Source organism: Gymnoscopelus microlampas (assembly GCF_963454915.1).
Source record: "Gymnoscopelus microlampas genome assembly, chromosome: 22".
NCBI lineage: Eukaryota > Metazoa > Chordata > Actinopteri > Myctophiformes > Myctophidae > Gymnoscopelus > Gymnoscopelus microlampas.
The window spans coordinates 23,661,242-23,683,741 of NC_139959.1; the positions used below are offsets into that span (position 1 = coordinate 23,661,242).

A 22,500-nucleotide genomic window follows, 5' to 3' on the forward strand; every position below is an offset into this window, starting at 1 on the left:
ACTGTCAGATACTGTTAAATGCGTCAAAAACACACCACAGAGTGCACTGCTGGATGCTGAAATCCATACCGGCCATCACTATCTCTCTGTGGGTGTGGGTTGTGAGGGAAGAATGAGGGACTCAGAGCCTTGCGGTGTTACAACTGTCAACTTTGTTTCTGTGTTGTTTGTTGGTTTTTGTTTCTCTCTAATTTGCATAAGTTACATTCAGAGAACCAGTTTGGCGGTTAGCGTTCATTCTTTCCACTGGAATTGCTGCCCGTCATATGAATGTGTGTGAATTGCTGCCCGTCATATGAATGTGTGTGAATTGCTGCCCGTCATATGAATGTGTGTGAATTGCTGCCCGTCATATGAATGTGTGTGAATCGCTGCCCGTCATATGAACGTAGGTAATACTTACACATGCAGTGTAGTCACCAGTGTTGCCATGTACGCTTAGAAGCGACTTTGGGCTTGTTTCTTAAAGTAATGCTAGGTAACTTTTTCAATAAAACTAAAGTTAAATTGTATATCTTTTGTGAGTGGCAAATGTTTCACAACACCCACTCCATGAATTTCACCCCCGAAAGCCTTTTATTTATATATTTTCTATTGAATATGGTCGGGGTTGACTGTCCCGCGAAAATTACGTCATCTGGCCGGAAAATGGAAGCGGAAATGCACCGGTTTCCTGTTTGGCCAGGAACTACCGCGCTAATAACAAAAAGGAAACTCACGCTGATTTTAACAGATTGTATGATTTGAAGAACGAAAAAAAACAGAAAAAGAAAACACAGCTCACGGTAACTAAAGCTCCACTGGCTAAGAGAAACGATCCACAGATCGTATAAAACAATTAAACAAACGCTTTTTGAAATGCTTCCGTCTTCCGGTGAAAAAGAATGGAATTCTGGGTAACGCAATAATAAACAAACGGCTTGCAGTGACGGTAATGACCAGCAGAGGCTGCTAAAAATCGTTTTTTTGAAATTTGCACTGTACAGCTTTAAGTATAGTTGCTTATTTGGAGCTTGCTTCCTGATGTTGTTTATACCAGTGGTTCTCAAACATTTTCATGTGATGGACCCCCCATCTACAAGTATTTTGTGAGCCCTGTATCAGATTTGTGTTGTTAAAATGTTAAAAATATATATGTATTATATAAATACTATATATAAAAAATATATAGCTTGTAGATCAGCTATTTTCAAATATCTGATGCTCATGTGGCCTAGTCCCTTCTTTTGGGCTTGTTTTCATAGCCCTATTTGCTTATTTATCTTGCAAAATCTGGCAACACTGGTAGTCACCACAGGGAGTCCCTCTTCATCCCTAAGGCATCATCCTGCATTTAGTCCGTCCTGCACCAGTACAGACAGCTGTTTCTCATATACAGTAGCAGTTTATAGGGCTGTTAAAGCTACACACCTGGACCATAAAGAAATGTGCCCATTCAAAATGCCATTGTCTTTTTGAATCACTTAATATAACTGTGTTCCAAAAATAAAATAATAGTCGAGTACATTTTTGAGGCAGCAACCTCTTCACCAAACTTCCATCTCAGAGGTGGTACAGGTCCATTGCCACTATTGCTACTATTTTATTCTATCAGAAATACATAAATATATAATTAGCTTGGTTCTTGACAACCTACGCAACTGCCTATTTTCCACTAGCCTAGGGCTGACAATACAGCAGCATTATTAGGCAGTGCAAGTCTATGTCAAGCTCAACAGTGGGCAGTGCTATTGTCCTGTGTCTTGTACAGTAAATTGTTATTGTCCTATGTTTCATGTTGCACATTAACCTGATCCAGTTGCCATATGAGATACAGCATTGGCAACAAAGTGCTTCTGAGTTCTCAGTTAATCAATAGGGTCAACATAGGGTCAAAAGGGTCAACCCACTCAATCTTGTCTATCCCATTGTGCTCCTCAGATTGTTTTGAAACCATTTGTATGTGTATAATGAGTGAGTTACAACGGTGATGAGTCCGAAATACTAGGCCATGCAAACATTACTGAAGTAAAAAAAAATGTTCCTTGTTCAGCTTTTATTTTATTTTTTTTGTCTTTCCATTTTTTAGCTCCACAAATGTGTTTAAATACATTCACGTTAGCTGAACTTCGGTCATTAAACTATAACGCCACTGTCGACAATCGATGAACAAAACTTCTTGTGTCGATGTGTGAATGATTACATAAGTGGAGAAGGCTTCTATTAAATCTATATTTCAAACTGCATTATTATTTTTAAAAGACTTTATTGGAGGGGACAACTTCATGTTTTTGTCCCTAGATTTGTAGTATACCCTTGATGGGACCGATATTGATGGCCTGGCCTAATTTACACTTCGCACCACAGTGTCACTCAATGAAAATAACAGATTTCCAAGCTAACAAGTGAGCAGGTAAATGGTCCCAGGGTCCTATAAGCCTGCCCTAACCCAGCGCTCTGACCTTCCTCAGTGTGATGACACCCTCCTGGTTCGTCTTGTTGGTGTGAATGTCCAACACCGCTGGGCCCTCGCTGCCCATGATCTTGTACTCCATCTCTGCATTCTCGCCGATGTCCGCGTCCACGGCTCGGATCACTCCCACCACGGAGCCCACCTCTGCTGACTCTGGGATTCTGAACTCATGCATGCCTGATGGGAGAGAGAGAGAGCAGTGTTGATTTTGACAGCAACTTTTGATTTTGTTTTGGTCTTTAGAATAAAAATCATAAAACTCATGATGGCTGATTTCTGCGACGCGTTGTGAGCTTGTAGATCTGCTATTTTCATAGCACCCGAGCACAACCAAACATAAAATGACTTGTCTTTTAGTTCCACTGGATCTCTTCTCCACCAGTCCCTCACTAACATTTTAGTCTATTTTTTATTTGTTGACAAAATTGTCAATATATTTAGTCTTAGTTTTAGTCATCATAGCTTAATAGCGTTTAATTTAGTTTTTATTTAGTTTTCATCAGTGAAAAAAAGTAGTCGACGAACATTTTTCGTCATAGTTTTAGTCGACGAAATCAACACTGGGAGAGAGAGAGACAGAAAGACAGACAGAGAGTTGGGGAGAGAGGGAAAAAAGGATGACAGGGGCAAAGAGAAAGGGAAAGAATAGGGGACAGAGAGAGAGATTCATTTCTGTAATGCTTGTACATCAGCTGTTGAAGCGAAATTTCATATGCAGTAAAATACGCATCACATCCAATCTATTAATTTCGGGCCATTTGTGAAACGAGAGGCAGTTCAGGAGTCCCAGGACTCACATTTTAGGATGTGACATAAATTCTTGGGCAATTTGTTCCTGCATAAATTAATCGGTTGCGCGCGCAAGTGTGTGTGCGTGTGTGTGTGTGAGTGCATACGTGCGTGCGTCTTCTTCAATCTGATTTATTTATTTATTTATTCATGTATTTATTCATTTATTTATTCATTAATTGTGTCAAATGACTTCCAGTTTGTTTCCGCAGTGAGATGAATTGATGTCTGCCTGTCAGGCACCGAACGCCGCCTCCCGTATCTTTTGCACGCTTAAATAAAGAGCCGTGGAGGCGCGGCCCTGATATACACACGGCCCGCAGAGACAAACAACACTGACAAGCTCATAAAACACGCTGACGGTGTTTTGGCAAAGCCTGAGTCGGCAGGTCTCGGTGACACTGACGCTTGTAAGTGCATGTGAACGCGTGTGCGCGCACGCACACACACACACACACACACACACACACACACACACACACACACACACACACACACACACACACACACACACACGCACAGGCCACATGTATCACGTACAGTAGATTGGCATACATGCTATATACACAAAACACCCTTCCGTGTGCCTGCGGAGTGTGCTCACACTAAGCTTTCCCTCAATCCAGCAGGTATTTAACATTGGCTGGAGAGAGAGGGGAGACGGAGGCATCACTCCAGCAGACAATGATATCTCTGTCTGACACCCCGCCTCCTCTGGGTGTCCCCTTAAAACACCCACTCATTCTCTGTCTTCCCCCCTGTCTTCTATCTACACCCCTCTGTCACCCCCACCCCGTATCCTTCCTTACAATACCCACTCACTCTCCCTTTTCCCCCTGCCTTCTATTCTAAACCCCTCTGTCACCCTCCCCATCCCCGTATCTTTCCCTCTACATCACAGGGATCCTTCCTCCACACACTCGCTCTCCTGTCTGTCTTTCTTTCTTTCCTTCCTGTCACCCCCGTACCCCCGTACCTCCCCCACCTTCACTGCCTCTCCTCTCCATCCATCCACCCTGTCACCTCATATATCCTCTCTTCTGCCTCTGCCATCCTCCTCTCTCTCTCTCTCTCTCTCTCTCTCTCTCTCTCTCTCTCTCTCTCTCTCTCTCTCTCTCTCTCTCTCTCTCTCTCTCCTCTATCTCAGTCTGTCTGCTGGTCCCTGCCATGGGGAGTGATAAATGGAAAACGGGGTTCCGCGGCCGTGTGCATTTTGTCATGCAAAGAGCTGGGTTTTTTCACTCTCTCTCTCTCTCTCTCTCTCTCTCTCTCTCTCTCTCTCTCTCTCTCTCTCTCTCTCTCTCTCTCTCTCTCTCTCTCTCTTGTGTGCATTGCTCTACACACAGTGCAATCACACTCGCGCATGCACATGCAATGATACAAACAAAGACAGATACACACGTGTGCATGGTCACAGAATATATAGCACACACACACACACACACACACACATGCATACAGTCAACCACACTTGTGCATGGACACACACGTGTATGTATGGTCAACCACGCACATGTAGGCCTACATAACATGCACACACATCACAGCCCCACACTCATATGCAGTCAGTCAAACAATATACACACACACACACACACACACACACACACACACACACACACACACACACACACACACACACACACACACACACACACACACACACACACACACACACACACACACACACACATGCGTGCGTGCACGCACCTGCAGTCAGATGTTTGCACATACACACTGCTGTTATTGTGTGGAAACAACATGACACCAGTAATATGTCAGTCTGATCCCTCTGTTGTTGCTATTCACCAGAAGTAGAAGAGAGAGAGAGAGAGAGAGAGAGAGAGAGAGAGAGAGAGAGAGAGAGAGAGAGAGAGAGAGAGAGAGAGAGTGTCGAGGGAGATTAAAAACCCGGGACACTGTCCTTTCTTCGTTTAATAGGGATTACAGAGCTGATCTGATGAACTTTGCGGGATCCTTCACTCTGTCATATGGCTCTGCATTTAATTGTCTGTCTTGGAGAGAGAGCTTCCACTGTGCACAATACCCACAGCTCATCACACATAATCCATTTTTTGAAATTGACACCGGATGATGACGGTACCGGGCTGCCTGAATGGCACTGGCACCGAGTCAGTGGGTTTATGTGAGCGAAGTAGAAGTTTTTTTTCTGTAGGGACAATGGACTGTTAAAGAACTGTCCCAGAATTAGCTACAACACAAAATGTCTGTAGTTGTTACATTTGTAGTTGACAAGCACCGTGCATGTGCCATTATAGTCAGTGTGTCTGACATGATACTGACATGATACTGACCATGATACTGACACGATACTGACCATGATACTGACCATGATACTGACCATGATACTGACACGATACTGACCATGATACTGACCATGATACTGACCATGATACTGACCATGATACTGACCATGATACTGACCATGATACTGACATGATACTGACCATGATACTGACATGATACTGACCATCATACTGACCATGATACTGACATGATACTGACATGATACTGACATGATACTGACATGATACTGACCATCATACTGACCATGATACTGACATGATACTGACCATGATGCTGACCATGATACTGACCATGATGCTGACCATGATACTGACATGATACTGACCATGATGCTGACCATGATACTGACATGATACTGACCATGATGCTGACCATGATACTGACATGATAATGACCATGATATTGTGTGTGTGTGTGTGTGTGTGTGTGTGTGTGTGTGTGTGTGTGTGTGTGTGTGTGTGTGTGTGTGTGTGTGTGTGTGTGTGTGTGTGTGTGTGTGCATCGGTCCGCGTGCATGCGTGCGTGCGTGCGTGCGTGCGTACGTGCGTGCATGCGTGCGTGCGTACGTGCGTGCGTGCGTGCGTGTGCGTGTGTGCGTGTGTGCGTGTGTGCGTGCCACTGTTGTGCGTGATACTGGGTGTGAAAGACTATATTCAGTCAATTGACAAGTATTATTTTTGCAATAGTTTTGCACTTAGAGTTGGTCAGTGTGTGTACAGCTGCGCACAGTCTGTGTTCCTGATTGTATTTCCAAGAAGCTATACTCACTCTTGGCGAAGCGCGGCGGGTTGTCGTTGACGTCTGACAGAGTGATGCTGACCGTGGTGGTCCCTGAGAGCCCCCCCATCTGTCCAGCCATGTCTTTAGCCTGGATCACAACCTGGTAGTTCTCCTTCACCTCCCTGTCCATGCCGGGCAGGGCCGTCTTGATCAAACCTGAGGAGAGCAGAACACCATTGGAGAACAGATTTAGGTCACGCTCTCATCTGGAGTGATAACAGCATGTAGTGTCATGTAATAGTAGTGTCACGGTTTCTACCTCTACCCTCCCCAGAGTCTTGAGAGCCCTGTCATCTGAGAGTTGTGTCATCTGTGAGCTCCACCTGTGCCTTGTTGGCTTAAAGATTCTCAGTCCATAAAGACTCAAGCTTTGTGATCTGTCATTGCTCAATTTTAAGTTTGGGTGTCAGGTTTTCTGTTGGGGTATGTTTGGTTGGTTGGATTGGGGGGGTAAGTCCCTGAGACACACTAGCGTCATGTCCAGGGGGTATACTTGTACATTAAGCTGCCTCACGGCTCACAGAAACAGGAGATAGGCTCCTTGCCCTATGGGCCACATGGCTCGGCAAGGCTTACCTACTTACTTAATTATGTTTGTTGGAGTTGTGCTTCAGTCGTTCCTGTGTGTGTGTGTTCTGTTAAGATGTATTGTAAGTTAGGTCTATAGTTTTGAGCAGGTCTATAGTTTTGAGTTGAGCCTGACAGTAAAATCCAGCTATCCATGGATCCAGCGGAACTCCCAGCACTGAAGACTACAACTGAGTCATCTTGTACTCAGCGGAGCTTCTCCGAGCTGCGAGACGCTTTTTCCGTTCCAGAGACTTTTTTCTTTTCTTTTAACAACTTGACACTTCAAGCGGTCCCGTACTTACACAGTGACCCTGAAACCCTGTCCCTACTAGGGCTGCAGCTAACGATTATTTTCATAATTGAATAATCGGGCGATTATCGAAACGATTAATCGGATTATGACACTTTTTTTTGCAACTACCTTTACAATTTTATCTTGAAGTTGTTTTAGAGAGAAAAAGTATCGTCATGCGTTTTGAGGCCCATTTTTCCAGGTGTGTAAATCTCCGGATGCATTTCAACATTCAGTGTGCTCTTTAGAGTGGAGACTCTAGGCAGGTAGGAGAACTGTTTGTTTCTTTTCTCCTATGTTCTGACATGCTGAATCTCCGGAGAGAGGACAGAAGAGAGACCGAAGTGATAATTGGCTGCAAATTCAAAAGGTGTGATCCATCACCTGTCATTGTCTGCCTCCTGACGAACTACATTTATTTTTTTTACAGATTTGGGTGATGATGAGTATTAAAAAATATAACAATGAAAGAGAGAGGATTAGAGTACAAGGGAAGGTCAAACAAAATCACCTAATGAACCGCATTGACAAAGTTCACACATTTTCATCTGTATAAGGGTGAAAAAAAAGAAGAGAGAAATAGGGAGACATAGAAATAGAGAGAAACTCTCACTGCAATGCAGGAACAAAACATTTTTCTTTCTCTTTCTCTAACAAAAAAATGTCACCGTTTTTCTTTCTCTTTCTCAACATGCAATTTCAACGAAGGAAGACAAACACAACATGGTTGTTGTACTGTCAGTGTAGAGAGACACCGAGGCACAGCATCAATCTCTCCTTTCTCACAATCTCTCCATCTGCCAATCTATCTGCCTAGCTTTCCATCAACCCTCTACCTATCTTGCTCACTCTCACTCCCACTGTTATTGTTGCTTACTGACTGCAAGACATACACACGCCATGTATGCACGCACGTGCACGTGCACACGCTCGTGCATCTGCACATGCAAGTGTATCGAGACAAAGCCTGCTTATAATGTAATGTCCAGGAATGCCTTTGTGCGAGATGGGATGTCAGCTTTACAAAATGCGTCTGGGATAAACAATATTACTACTAATCCTTTTCGCTAATCTGCAAATGGAAGAAAAGCCAGAACAAGCGGGATGTGTTCCAAAGCACCTATTAATGATTGAAAACGAACAAACAGGATAGGGTTTTACAGGGGAGGGGCTGGTTGGTGATTTTCAGACAGACAGTCACCATTCAGGGGATCAGGGAGGTACTGGAACAAAAATTCAGCCACACACGTACGCACACACACACGCACACGCACACACACGCACGCACACGCACACATGCAGTATACACATACAGTATACAGACACGCACGCACATACAGACACGCACGCACACAAGTGCACGCGTGGTCGCGCGCACACACACACATGCACACGCACGCACGCACGCACGCACGCACGCACGCACGCACGCACGCACGCACGCACGCACGCACACACACACACACACACACACACACACACACAGACAATTTAAGCACTTAGCAGACACTCTCATCCAGAGTGTCTTACAAGTGCAAATTGAGAGTAAACAGAGTAAAGCATGAAACCTAGTCAACAAAGGACAGGGTAAATAGATACATAAGTAGAGTCCAAAGAGAATAATGTAGTGCTTCAAATACATTTGCATATCAGCTAAATATCAACCTTCTGTCTAAACAACATTTGTGTGGTTGGTGTAGCTGTAGCAGTTTCAGCTGAGCTGTGTAGTTTCCTATGATTGTTCTATGTTCCTTAGGGGACATAGATGCATACGTACGTGTGCTGTGCATAAACGCGTTGTGTGTGAATGTACGTACGTACGTACGCACGCACGCACGCACGCACGCACGCACGCACGCACACACTGCAGTTCTAGAAAGCTTCAGTGCCACACCATGAAAAAGTTTTTAATTTCAAAGTTTTTACCTTGTTCTTTCAACACGGTAAGTGCTGTGCGCAAGACAAATGGAGCGAGACAACAGGAGACAGTACTAAGTAAATAAAAACAGACTATGGCCACTAGTTTGAGGGTGGTAAATGTTAATTGGCAGTACAATTGACGGGTTTGACAGCCTAATCGGCACAGTTTGCTCCAATGGTGAAAAATAAGGGCTTAATGAGAAGGAACAACCCACCACAAGAACACTGACTTTTCATTGTATTTTATTGTTATGGCCCTTTATTTACGGTCTGCGCATCCCGCCCAGTGTATGTGGTTCTCTAAATAAAGGGGAGGAGGTATGTAATGTTTATTTGATGGGTAGATATGGCTGTCATCTGCAAAATGTTTGCCCCCCCACCCTCAAACACACTGATTATGGAGGAGAGGTTATATTTGATTTGATGTGGGAGTATAATCCCCGACTGAAAGGCACCTTAGTTTTAGCCTCAATTACAGCCCCAATTGTTGTCAGCCTGGGAAACGTTTAGACTGTCAGGACCGAGACCAGAAGAATTTGAATCCCAATCGAGCCCATGACCAAATAATTCTGTTTTTCAAAAGGAACACGAGCAAAATACAAATTGATGCACATTACTTACAGAAGACAACCCTTTGCTCTGAAACACTGTGATTATATGTGACCAAAGAGGGGATTATTCAACATTTTTGCATTAGAAGAAAATCAGAGCTATACTATGAGGTATAGATTGACTGAACTACCCATTACATAATCAATGTGAATGTAAAACCTGCAAAGAAAGAAAATCACGTTGAAAGAGAAAATATACTCAGTCTCGCCATCTATTCATTCACTAATCACTGGTCAAAAGCATCCTAAACATTGCATCTGAATGCTGCTCAAGCAAATATGGCCATTTGTATTTGTTGATGACATGTATTCATGTGTTAATATTATATGCTCTGTTGATGAATTGAATACATAGAGCCACAATGGAAACAAGTCCCCATGCCTTTTTCGTGTAAGCCTTAATAGCCGGAGTGTTTTACTGTTACCTCCGTGCTGTTTCCTTTTTTGACAAATAAAGTATTAAATCAATCAAGCATGAGCGAGGTGAGGCATTCCTTCCATTGTCTCTATGCTTTGTCTCAGAGAGCTATGCCAGCAGGCTGCTCCACCGCCTCCTGCATCACTCATTCAGATTGGAAGAAGAAAACGGACACTTTCGTTTACAAACCCGGTCATTTTAACATGATTTTGTGTGTTAAAACATTTTTCTTTGGACCTGACATGACAGACGAACCAAGGGAATAATATTGCAATTCTTCATTCTGTGACGGTCTTTTGTAAAAAACTGAATGCCTGGCATAGTTTGGTGTCTGCCATGGCTGGTCACATATTTTACTGACTTTGGAAAGGCTCTCAATTTGGTATAATAGGAAAGAAGTGTCATACAGCTTACTACTGTTACTGATTATGAGAATTAGACCGAGACCGCCCTCGAGTACTACAGTCCTGACAACCTACCCCAATTTAGGAGTTAGGAGACAAGATTCACCGACTTCCTTCTACAGCAGTGATTCCCATGAGCCCACTGCAAGGGGCCCCCAAATAACTGCCATAACACCACAATTGTAATGATAATATAACATTAACATTAAAAAAAACATCTCTTTAAAACCTTAACAAATTAGTTTTAACACATTACCCCCCAAAGACGCATATATGCGTTCTATTAAATATAGGGATGTCCGATATTATCGGCCTCCCGATATTATCGGCCGATATTAGCATAAAAATTGATATCGGAAAAATATCGGTATCGGTTTTTGAATTTTTTTTTTTTTTTTTTTTTTTGCTTTATAAATAAGTTACAGGAGTTCTTACTGTATATGGTGTGTGTGATATGAAATTTGAGCTTACCCTAATCACAATAATCCCCGCATATATCGGTATCGGTTGATATCGGTATCGGTAATTAAGAGTTGGACAATATCGGTATATCGGTTATCGGTAAAAAAGCCAATATCGGACAACCCTATTTAAATACATCACTTGCACACAAAGAACGCATAATGAATTCTATTATAAAAAAATTAAAATTCCACAAGGGGCGCTCTAACACAGCTTTGGAAGGGTCCCTCGTCACTCAGAGAAGAAGTAGTCGGATGTGACGTCATTCCAAAAAAACAGACATCATCCAGCCTAACTATGGGATTTTTAGAAAAACGATCCTAACTCAGTTTCTTTTTTTTGCATTGAAAACCACCCGTTTTCAACGGGCCATAGCCCCAAAATGGCTGCTCGCGGTTGCAATTTTATTGTCCCAGTGGATACACGGATCTATTTAATATATATTTAAGGTAATTACGCTGGCAAGGGGATAAAAAACAATGTTTAAATATCAAGGCAGGTAATGTGTTAATTGTGACACAGATAAATACAGACTTAAAGTACACATTGGACACTGACCCGTCTCGGGATCCACAGAGAAGTAAGGCTGGCCCTCCAAGATGCTGTAGACCACCCTGGCACTGTTCCCGTACGTGGAGTCATCTGCGTCCACGGCCGTCACTTGGATAACAGCGGTGCCTGGCAGAGAGTGGCAGGAAGGAGAGAGAAGAGAGGACAAATGGCGGCAGATTAGATCGGCTCTTTGATTTTGTTGAAAACTACCAGCTGGGGATAATTGGTTAAGTTGGCGCACCTTCTGATGGGGTGTCAGATCACCTTGTATCCATGCTCACTCATGCTTTAAAAGCTAAACAAATAAGTAGGATAAAAAAAGGTGATCAATAATTTCTTGTCACGTCACATTACCTAAGGTGATATCTGCCAGCATCAGGGCACTTAGCCTCATAGTTGATTGATTTGTGCGGGTAATCGATGAGTCCTAATGTATTTTTCTAAGTATATCTCCCTCCTTCTCTCACTAAACACTGGAGCTGGCGCTGAAATGCTGCTGGTACTTTGCAACCCCCAAGAAACCTATTAGTGCATTTGTAGATCTGGGGGGCCTAGCAAGGCTAATATCTGATCACGGGTGAACGGCTGTGAACCATTTCCCCGTTCCAGAGGAATGGGGCTGAGGCATCTATTTTAGCTGAGAGCAAAAAGTGTGGGTAGCCAAGTACTACCTCCCAAATGGCGCCTTGCGGGGCCAATCGTTGCCTCATTACATGCGTAAGGAAATTAATTGACTAGAAATATTTAATGGCAGAGTGGTATAAATATAGAATTGTGCAATACAATGGGGATAATGACCCCATGAAACTTTTGCTAATTTGATGTCAAGGCAAGATCCCGCAAGGGAGGAATACTGCAGTTTCTTTCTTACTAAAAAGCAGGGAGTGTTGAGTTGAGTATCAGAGGAGAGAGAGAGAGAGAGAGAGAGAGAGAGAGAGAGAGAGAGAGAGAGAGAGAGAGAGAGAGAGAGAGAGAGAGAGAGAGAGAGAGAGAGAGAGAGAGAGAGAGACAGAGACTATATCTGTCTGATTTGTAGTACTGCCTGACACAAAAGTGACAGTTCTGGTGAGAATTCTTGAGCAAGTTCACCCAATCTTGATCACTGATACCTTTAACTAGAGAATTCAACTCCCAAAAGGCTTTTTTTTGACATAGCAGCTTCCTGAGAGAAAACAACAACTAAAGAGAAAGCATAATCAGATCTCATTGCTGCCTTTAAGCTGTTGAAGAAAATAAAATGTTTCTGACAATCAAAACAAGAATATGCATGATTTTTTTTGGTTATTATCATTATTATTATTGGGAGCTAAATGCCATGAAAATAATTGTTCAGTTTTCAAAAGAGGACCATAAGTCACACAAACAGCTGCAACGTTACTGTATGTTATACTGCCTGGATGCACTATATCTATCTGTATCCGTGTCACCCTGGATGCCCTGTCTGCGATGTCATTACAAATATTGTTTGGTCATTAACAGTGGTACGTACGCATGTGCAACAGTCGCATGATGCAAAGTAAGGCAAACGTTAAGCTATCTATTTTGTCCCATGTTAATTCCCCTCGAGTGATATTGCAGCTTTATAAGTGTAATGTAATATTTTAAATGAGAGGCAGGGATTTGAAGCCTCCTGTAATCTGCTGAATCCCTGACACCACCTTCCTTTCACCCCTTCAAAGATGAGCCCCGTTTTACAGTAAGCATAGTGCATTATATTACTATCGTGTTGATCATGGACTTTAGATTGTGGGATTAGCATTAACGACACGGTGTCAATGCTGACACAACCGGAGCATGGATTACCCCTATAATCACCCTTATCGTTGCTGGCTGAGTGACGTATTTGAAGTTAAAAGCTGTATATATCCGGTGAAATGATGTGACCTCTGTTTTATTGTTTTTAAATATTTCAATACATATTAAACATAAATATTGCAATGGCACTATTTTTCCAATATTTTTCAGCCCTAATCAATTATGTATATATCCCTCGACAAGTTCACCAATATCAGCTCTTGTGCATTTATCGTACAAGTTTGATACACTATCAGTCGAGTCTTTTAGTCTTTACAAATATCCTAATATAAAGTAGACTATTATATGGTCTAATTCTGTCTGGGGTGAAAGTCAAATTCATCCCCATTTAAAGGGCCAGCATCTCTGGACGCAGTTACTCATGAACACATGTGCTGCCAAGCACCTTGGTTGTTGCCATGGGCACCTGTGCTGCCTTTAGAAAAGTGTCAGCCCCCCCCCCTCTCTCTCTCTCTCTCTCTCTCTCTCTCTCTCTCTCTCTCTCTCTCTCTCTCTCTCTCTCTCTCTCTCTCTCTCCCTCTGTGTGTCTCTGAGTGACACCTTTGTGACATGCTTGGGCTGGAAAGCCAAAGCCCAATGGCCCTCAGTCCCAGAGAACAACAACATCAGCAGCAGCAGCAGTAGCCAAGCATGAGCTGCCTGTATTTGTGCAAGTATTGATTAGAATCTCTTTTTGTATTTACCATTTATCTATGCTCCAGAGCACCGCCTGCACTCGCTGGCTAAGAATACGAGGCCAGGCGCACCATAATTAAAGTTTAATTTAGCGCAGAGTGACACGGACAAATGATAATGCAAAATCAACAAACTGTAATGTCTGAGAAATTGGCGCAGCAGAGGGGAGGGCGAGTACACTATTTATTCCCACTGATGACAGAGTTGACAATGCCAGTAATTAAATCAAACACTGTTTAAATAAGATACTCTATTTAAAAGATTATCTACTCCCACACAGCTGTAACCGTCACAGAGACGGTTTACTTTGTTTATTTCTTCCTAATGATACTGGTTTAATTAGTCGAGCCATCCTCACGTTCAGTTGGCTCCATTATTATGATTGATAAACTCCCATTGATCCGGTAAGACTGGCATTTTGCAATGTCTCTATTCTGTTTTAACTATAAACGCACGCACGCAGGCACGCACGCAGGCACGCACGCAGGCACGCACGCACGCACGCACACATACAGTCTTGAATGTTTAATCAATGTTGAAACAATATAATGACATGTATCAGATAGGACATGCATTTGAGTACTATCTCCTCGTGCCTCGAAGCACTTGGTTTAGAAAAGGCTTAAACAACCTCAGGGGTTAACGAGATGCGGACTTTGCAGCGAAGCATTGCCATAATGCATTATGCATTAAATAGATAGACAGGCATTGCCATGTTGCATTCATGCTTTAGGTAGTTTAGCTGCAGATATCCATTGTCATGTACACCTCTAGTGAACAGGTAGGATATATCAATATCTTCTTCAACGACACTGATAGAATATGTGGTTATTTGGTGAGCATTCCGTCAACCCTAACCCCAACCGCTTCTCTGCTTTTTGGCTAACATCAAGTGCAGTATCTGTTCTTATCTTATTTGGGGTCAACCATAGCTAAATGGGTAGAGAGGCCACCTGGGAAACATAAGGTCCCAGGTGTCGAAGTGCAAGGCAATGTGTCGAAGTGTGCCTGAATAAGACGTATAACCCCTAACTGTTCCCCACCTGCGCTTAAGTCTGACCACTTGGCCAGCAATCAGCTGGGTGAAGCGGAAAACTGAATTTCCCAGTGGATCAAATAGGTATTGTTGTTATAATTCATTATTATTATGTATGTATTATACTGTACGTCCATTACATACATGTAATTATCCCACATTCTGTCTGGTGCGGATACCAGCCTGCATGTATTAATAATATGTACTACATACAGTACATACATTGCTAGACATACAGTATGTACATGTGGCGGGTGGGATGCATATACAGCCTGCTAGTGTGGCTGTATATGCATGTACGTCATAAAAGAACATGTACATTCCCATGCAATTGTGTATCTAGTAGACACAACATCACATAGGGTATCACAGGTACCAACGCACCAATGTCGGACATCTCAGGGACCGTGGCCAAGTAGGGGTCGCTGGTGAACTTGGGTTCGTTGTCGTTGATGTCGTGGATCTTGATGACAAACTCGGAGTCGCCCTCCAGCACCTCGTTGGTGAAGCGGTTGACCACCTTGGCATGGAGGATGTACATGTCCTTCTCCTCGCGGTCCAGCCTCTTGGTGGCGTGGAGGTCGCCCGACTTCTCGTCTATCTTGAACAGAGACCCGGCGCCCTCCCCGCTGAGCACGTACTTCACGCTGCCGTCGCCCGGGTCCGAGTCTGAATGAAGCTGGGAAGAGAAAACACAGAGGGGGAGAGGGTTGACATTATTTCTTTGCGAGTCTGCAAACATTTAATTTAAAGACCGTCAGTGGGTCTACTCATTCAAGTTATCTCCTGTTTACTTTGCTTCGGTGAAACGTTTGTTGACGAAATATGGTGTTATTATACAGATATGTGTGATCTTGCGGAAAATAAAAGAAGGATACGGAGCTCTTGTAGCTTCAGGTTTTGTATGTGAAGTTCACAATACTGCAAATAAAACTCACATCCATAGCATTTCCACATACTTTCATAACTTAAATATTTTGTCCATGCCACCGCACAGCACAGACACGACTCTACTTAAAGTCAGTAATGATCTTCTTTTAGCAGCTGATAGAGGAAAATGTTCCATTGTATTCCTCATTGATCTTTGTACTGTATTTGATACAATTGATCATGCCATCCTCTTTGACTGCCTTAAAGGGGGCGTGATCCCGATGGGATCCTGTGCCTACGGGAAACATCCCGTAGGCATTTCAAGCTCTGATCTTATTTATCAGACAGTTTTCAGTGACTAGGTAATTCAGTTTCCTCCTCGGCACATATGTATAGTGTCCATTAGGCCACATTGTCTGTAATTCAACATAATCTTTGTGATTTAGCTGCAAATATAAAGCCTACAGCGCAACATTTAGGAGTACAGGTAAATACTGTGGTCCGGTTCTGTTTTAACCAGCTAAGAAACATCTCTAAAATTAAGTATTTTGTAACTCCTCCTGCTGATCTAGAGCAAGTCATCCATGCATTTATCTCCTTCTGAATAGAGTATTACAACTCCATATACTCCAGCCTCAATAAAGAAAAACCTATCCCTTCTCCAATTAATTTAGAACACAGCAGCTGCAGGCTGTTAACTAAAACTAGAACAGCAGAAAACATTACACCAATGTCTGCCTCCATTCATTGGTTACCTATTCGTTTTAGAATTGATTTCAAAATGTTATTGATTACTTTTCAGACACAGCTCAGTCCAACTCCTTCCTACACAGTCTCTTCCTATACATCACAGACCTTTTAACCACAGCCTGAGATCCTTGGACAATGTGAAGCTCACTGTATATGAAGCCCATCCTTGAGCAATGTGAAGCTCAAAGTATGTGAAGCCCACCGTGCCCACCTCTCCCCCATCCAGACCACCTTCCAGTACTCGTCCCTAAGACGATCGGCTCAAGCACAGGGGGAACGAGCCATCCCAGTAGCAGCCCCATAACTTCAGAATTAACTGACCCCCTCCTCCAGCAGGGACCTGCTTTTACTACCTGATTACAGAATGTTTTTGTGCTATTTTATTGTTCCTTGCAAAAAAAAAATCCTTGATTTTGTCTTTGATGCTGTGTGAAGTGCAATAAAAAAGTATATTATTATTATTATTATTATTATTATTATCAACCCTGAAAAACAGCGTTATCTTTCAATATGGGATGGCAGTGACTCTGGGGACAGAGTTTCCACTTGGGAAATGGAAGGCACTCTGATCCACAGCAACTTACAAGTGCGGCTGTCTATGTAATTACTTCCTAATTGCATAGACAGCCGTGTTCATGCCAGAAGTGATCTTTTATTATGGTTTGTATTTGAAATATCATCTTTCAGTGGCTACTTTTCTTGAAGAATAACTTAATATCTACCCCTACATACTTTATCCTTTCATCTTTAAGTGGACTGAGGAATAAAGTGGAACTCGTCGGACATTTGTGTGTGACATGTTAGCAGCCTTTGGTGTAATTAATACATTTCAAAGTGTGACAACGATTGTTTTGCTCAGACGAGCATTGACTGCATTGTTGTTAATTGACAATCGGAACAGGGGATAATAATCTAAATAACAAAAACATAAGCACAAGTGACCGCAAGCTATCAAACAAAGGAACAAAGAGAGAGAAGTACTACGGGGTGAGGTGGAGTGTATCTGAAGAGTGTATTTGGCTCTGCTGTGCCTCAGAGTGGGTCGGTATGGTGATTTGTAGAGGCGTAGAGGGTCACGACTCACGTCAAACGTATGTTCCTGCATATATTGAAAGGCTTTTCATGGCTTTACTAATTCATACTGTTGCATCAGGGCAAATGAGCAGCTTTGCGTATTAGTGTCTAAAGTGTCAAGTGTGTCATTGTTCAACCTACTCATCTCTCTCTCTCTCTCTCTCTCTCTCTCTCTCTCTCTCTCTCTCTCTCTCTCTCTCTCTCTCTCTCTATCTCTCTCTCTCTCTCTCTTAACCGAGTAAAGGTATGCTTCAAGATTGTAGAATCTTTGGATTAGCATCTGTATCACCATTTTGGTCACCTGGTTTAATACTTACAATATCTTACAATCTTTTTTCTTGTTCAACAGAACAGGGAGTGAATTCAAAAGAATTTGAACAACTTTGCTGTATGTCTTCGCTTTTGTCAATACTAGAAAAAGTAACTTTTTTCTCTGTCAACCAAGGCAGAAAATATAGTATCTAGAGTTGTAGCATTTCTGCATTGACACCTTGAACACACTCAATGCTCTCTCACTCTTCTATATTGGTAAAATAGTAATATATATATATATATATATTTTTTTCTTTTGCTGTTTGGTTTCTGCCTGTCCGAGCCAGGAGAGTGCTGTGCAGGATTTCTTTTTTGGAGTGTTTGCGATTCTGCTTTGCAGCGCATGCTTCCAAGCAGTGACTCGGTTGGCTGAAAACAGCCCACTTCAACATTATTATCTTCCTCCCACTGCCTCAGCAGCAATGTCCCTCTCCATGACTGTCTATCTGGCTGCCTATCTCTGCTAGCACGACAACGACAATTCAGTTAATAACATCGAGCTCCCGCCATGCTGTTGATATGGGAGATAGTCAGATAGACAGCGTGACATATGCTGTGTCGAGTCTCATTTTTATGGGAACAGAGTGATCTTGCCAAGGAGTCCTCTCTCTCTCTCTCTCTCTCTCTCTCTCTCTCTCTCTCTCTCTCTCTCTCTCTCTCTCAGGCTCTCTATCCCTGAAGCATGCCACAGAACAGCTCGTAAGTGTGGAACACCACAATAGGGGAATTGTGACCTCTCTCCACTCTCATGTCTCTACCCGACCTTGCAGGTGGGCCCCAGCTGCAAAAAAAAAATCTTCCCAGAAATCAATCTGGGAGCCCTATGTGCATTCCCGCTAACCCCACCTGATCAATTTTTATTGAAAATACAATTAAACTATCACCATGGGAGGGAGACAAGAAAGCCACATGTGCATTCGGTCCGGTCGCCACGCAGCCTTCAGCGCATCGATAGCTCGCTAGCCTTTTCTTCTCCTGTCCTATGTGACACAGAGTCATACAGGGGTTGAGAAATTATTATTGTACGAGAAAGCACTTAGCCGTGTTCAGAATCATCCACTCAAGTTTTGTTTTCTTGCGGGTTTGTATTTGAAATAACACCTCTCAGTGGCTACTTTTCATGAATAATGACTTAATATATACCCCTACATACTTTATCCTTTCATCTTTAACTCATTCACTGCCCCTGACGTAAAAGCATAATTTTTTCGTTTTTCTCACAGAACCCAAGATATCGTGAAGATTTGCTGCTCCATTCACTTCTTGGTTAACTTATTACTTAAAAATCTTGTATCTCAGCTCCTGTGTACTTTTGGGCCGAGACATGCTATTTTCAAAGGCATATAAAAGGGAACTGGAGATTTTTTTGGCGGAAGCACAGTGAAACCCTCTGGGATTAGCAACCATCAGGGGATCGATCATACTGGAGATAAATATGCTGTGACTACTTCAAAAGTAAGAAAATCGAAAAATCGCTGGCAGTGGGTGCACGCAGCCAGAAAAAAACGGAGGAATAAAGTGGAACTTTTTTTTGTGCGTGTGACATGTTAGCAGCCTTTTTGAAATTAATACATTTCAAGTGTGACAAGCACTATTTTGCCCAGACGAGCATTGGCTGCAATTAACACATTGTGACACTCGGAGCAGGGGAAGGCAATTAGCCAGTTAGCCTTGAAGGCTTTGTGTCCAGGCCTGTAGAGTCTGGCTGACTTCTACAGTACATAGCCAGATGGTAGCCTCAACCTGTGTGAGTAAATAGCCTATCAAACGGTTGTTGATGTGTTTACAAGAGAATATGTGGTCTTGAAGGTTAAATGTCACAGAGATTATGTTCCTCTCCTATCGGTGTCTCGCCATTGTGTCTTTTGTTTTCCATCTTGGGCACACTTTTTCAAGAATCTTATCTTTTAATTATGGGTATCCTCCCATAGTCCGTATGCACTTTGCCTGCTATTATCTATTTGCCCCTCATTTGAATACAACTTGACTGTCTGAATGGTTGATGGGAGGGTATTAACATTTCGTAATGACAATGTGAAGGGGGTCTTTTAAAAAAAAACAGTGCATAAGGTGGGGCGGGGCAGTGGTGGAAAAAGTACTCACATTTTTGTACTTGCAAGTATCAATGCTGCAATGTAGAAATACTCTGTTACTAGTGAAAGTCTGGAATTCAAATTTTACTTAAATAAAAGTACAAAAGTAGTGGTATCAAAATATACTTAAAGTACAAAAGTAAAAGTGCTCATTATGTCTTTCACAAGTTTTCAAATGTATACAAATCCTTTGAAAATAGCAGATCTACAAGCTCACAATGTGTCGCATCGCGGCGCATTGTGAGCTTGTAGATCGGCTATTTTCAAATGGCCGAAATGTATAGGGCTGAAGTGGGTAAAAGTAGTAAAAGTACAATATTTGCCTCCGAGATGTAGTGGAGTAGAAGTAAAAGTATAGACAATTGGAAATACTCCAGCAAAGTAAAAGTACCTCAACATTGTACTTAAAGTACAGTACTTGAGTAAATGTACTTAGTTACTTTCCACCACTGGGGAGGAGGGGTGGATTGGGATACAAAAAAGCGCTGAGGCGATATCGTCCTATCTTACTAAGACATCTCCCTCTTGCCCCCCGGCAATGTTTTCAGACAGCTGTTTGCCATCCGTGTCACCCCGTGACCTCATCTACGCCCCCATCCGCCAGCTCAATGCCAGCGAGGAGAGGAACATAATTGAAGTTGTCCCTCCAGCCACCCTTCATCACACCAGTGTGGGGGAGAGGGCGGGGGTCTCATCCTGTGAGTCGACACGTGCGTGCCGTCATGTGTGCTCCAGGGTCACACCGCCCTGCCGGGGGTTGCCACGGCGCTGGTACAGCGTGGCTCCGCCCCGTGACATATTGCGAACTACCTCGCCGTTCTGCCAATATGAGCAGGTGGTACCGCCGTGCGGGACAAGAAACACACACACACACACCCACACACACACACACACACACACACACACACACACACACACACACACACACACACACACACACACACACACACACACACACACACACACACACACACAGCAGTAGTAGTAGATAAACACGAGCATTTGCATACACGTACACAAAGCCCACCCCACAGGTCCCTGTGTGTCGCAGCCGCTGACTCATACAGAAGCTAGGAAACATTCATGGTCTGTTCGTTTGTTTTTGTCCCTTTCTATGATTTCCAGCCCATTACTGGGTGGGCAATTAGAGTGTGCGTGTGATTGTGATTGTGATTGTGTGTGTGCGTGCGTGCGTGCGTGCGTGCGTGCGTGCGTGCGTGCGTGCGTGCGTGCGTGCGTGCGTGCGTGCGTGCGTGTGTGTGGGTCTTCATAATGTGCCTGTGTATGACACCAACACTGCCTGCCTGCCTGCCTGCCTGCTTGCATTGGGCTGCGCCGAGGCGCCCATACCCCACCAGGCCTAGAACCACCGGGGCCGATCAGTGGCTGTAAATACTTTATGAGAAATGATAGTAGCACAAACAGTCCTCACCCACAGGCCATTAACCAGCTTTTTTTTCCAGTGGAGATGTGCCCTTTGGTAACGCAAGAAATTATTAAATAAACCCACCCCCCACCCCCCCACCCCATAGCAGCCAGGGCTGCTCCAAGGCCCGTATGCAGCTCGCCTGCTAATGAGCGCCAGTGTACCACCGGTAGCACCTCCTCGAGGAGAGAAGAGGGAGGGAGGATTTTTCCTTTTTTCTATTTAAATCACTGGCCAACACGCTGATATTAGGAGCCAAACAACACCCTGTGCTCCCTCGGCGCCGGCACTGCCTATCTGCCACCCACTCGCTTTCCTTCTCTATATATCGCTTCTGCATTAATGCTCCCTCCTCCCCTCCCCCCCTTTGTTTCCACCGCCCTTGAAAACTATGCAATTTCATTTGTTAGCTGCTCCCAGTTTATGCGTGTGTTGCTCGGAGAAGAAAAAAAAAGAAGCGACCGAGGGAATTGAGTTGATATCTAAATAATAACAAGGGACGGGTTGTTGCAATTTGACTTTGGTTTCATCATTCTACCTTGTGCTGCATGTCATGGGTGGCTCCCTTGTTTATAATAACTATAATTTCATTGTTCCACACTCGCGTGCTCATTTGTCACTATGTCACAATGACAACAGCTTTTCTCTTTTGTGACACTCTTTTTTCTTTCTCTCTTGTCCCTGGGTTTCAGACTGCCATTTCTGTATGCACCTTGAGGACACAGATGCAGATGGCTGCCCATGTGCTCCAAAAAGCTTTTCATTCCCCATCGGGGAATGCTCCATTCATCACTTGCACTTTCTCGCAAAATTAACAAACCCGTAATTGCAATCAGATAAGATCTACACGATCTGGCAATCCTCTGTGACA

The 22,500-nt window shown here is 43.3% G+C and overlaps 1 protein-coding gene across 1 annotated transcript in view; it reads right to left on the reverse strand.

Annotated features, from left to right (window-relative positions):
- LOC311039281 (cadherin-6-like) overlaps positions 1–22,500 on the reverse strand; it is a 39,038-nt gene that overhangs the window by 14,033 nt on the left and 2,505 nt on the right. Inside the window, exons 2-5 of the mRNA XM_084049036.1 lie at positions 15,489–15,783; positions 11,585–11,704; positions 6,338–6,505; positions 2,442–2,629 (exon numbers count right to left, since the gene is read on the reverse strand). Coding sequence (XP_083905162.1) covers positions 2,442–2,629; positions 6,338–6,505; positions 11,585–11,704; positions 15,489–15,783 — 771 coding nt within the window. The remainder of the gene's footprint in view (positions 1–2,441; positions 2,630–6,337; positions 6,506–11,584; positions 11,705–15,488; positions 15,784–22,500) is intronic.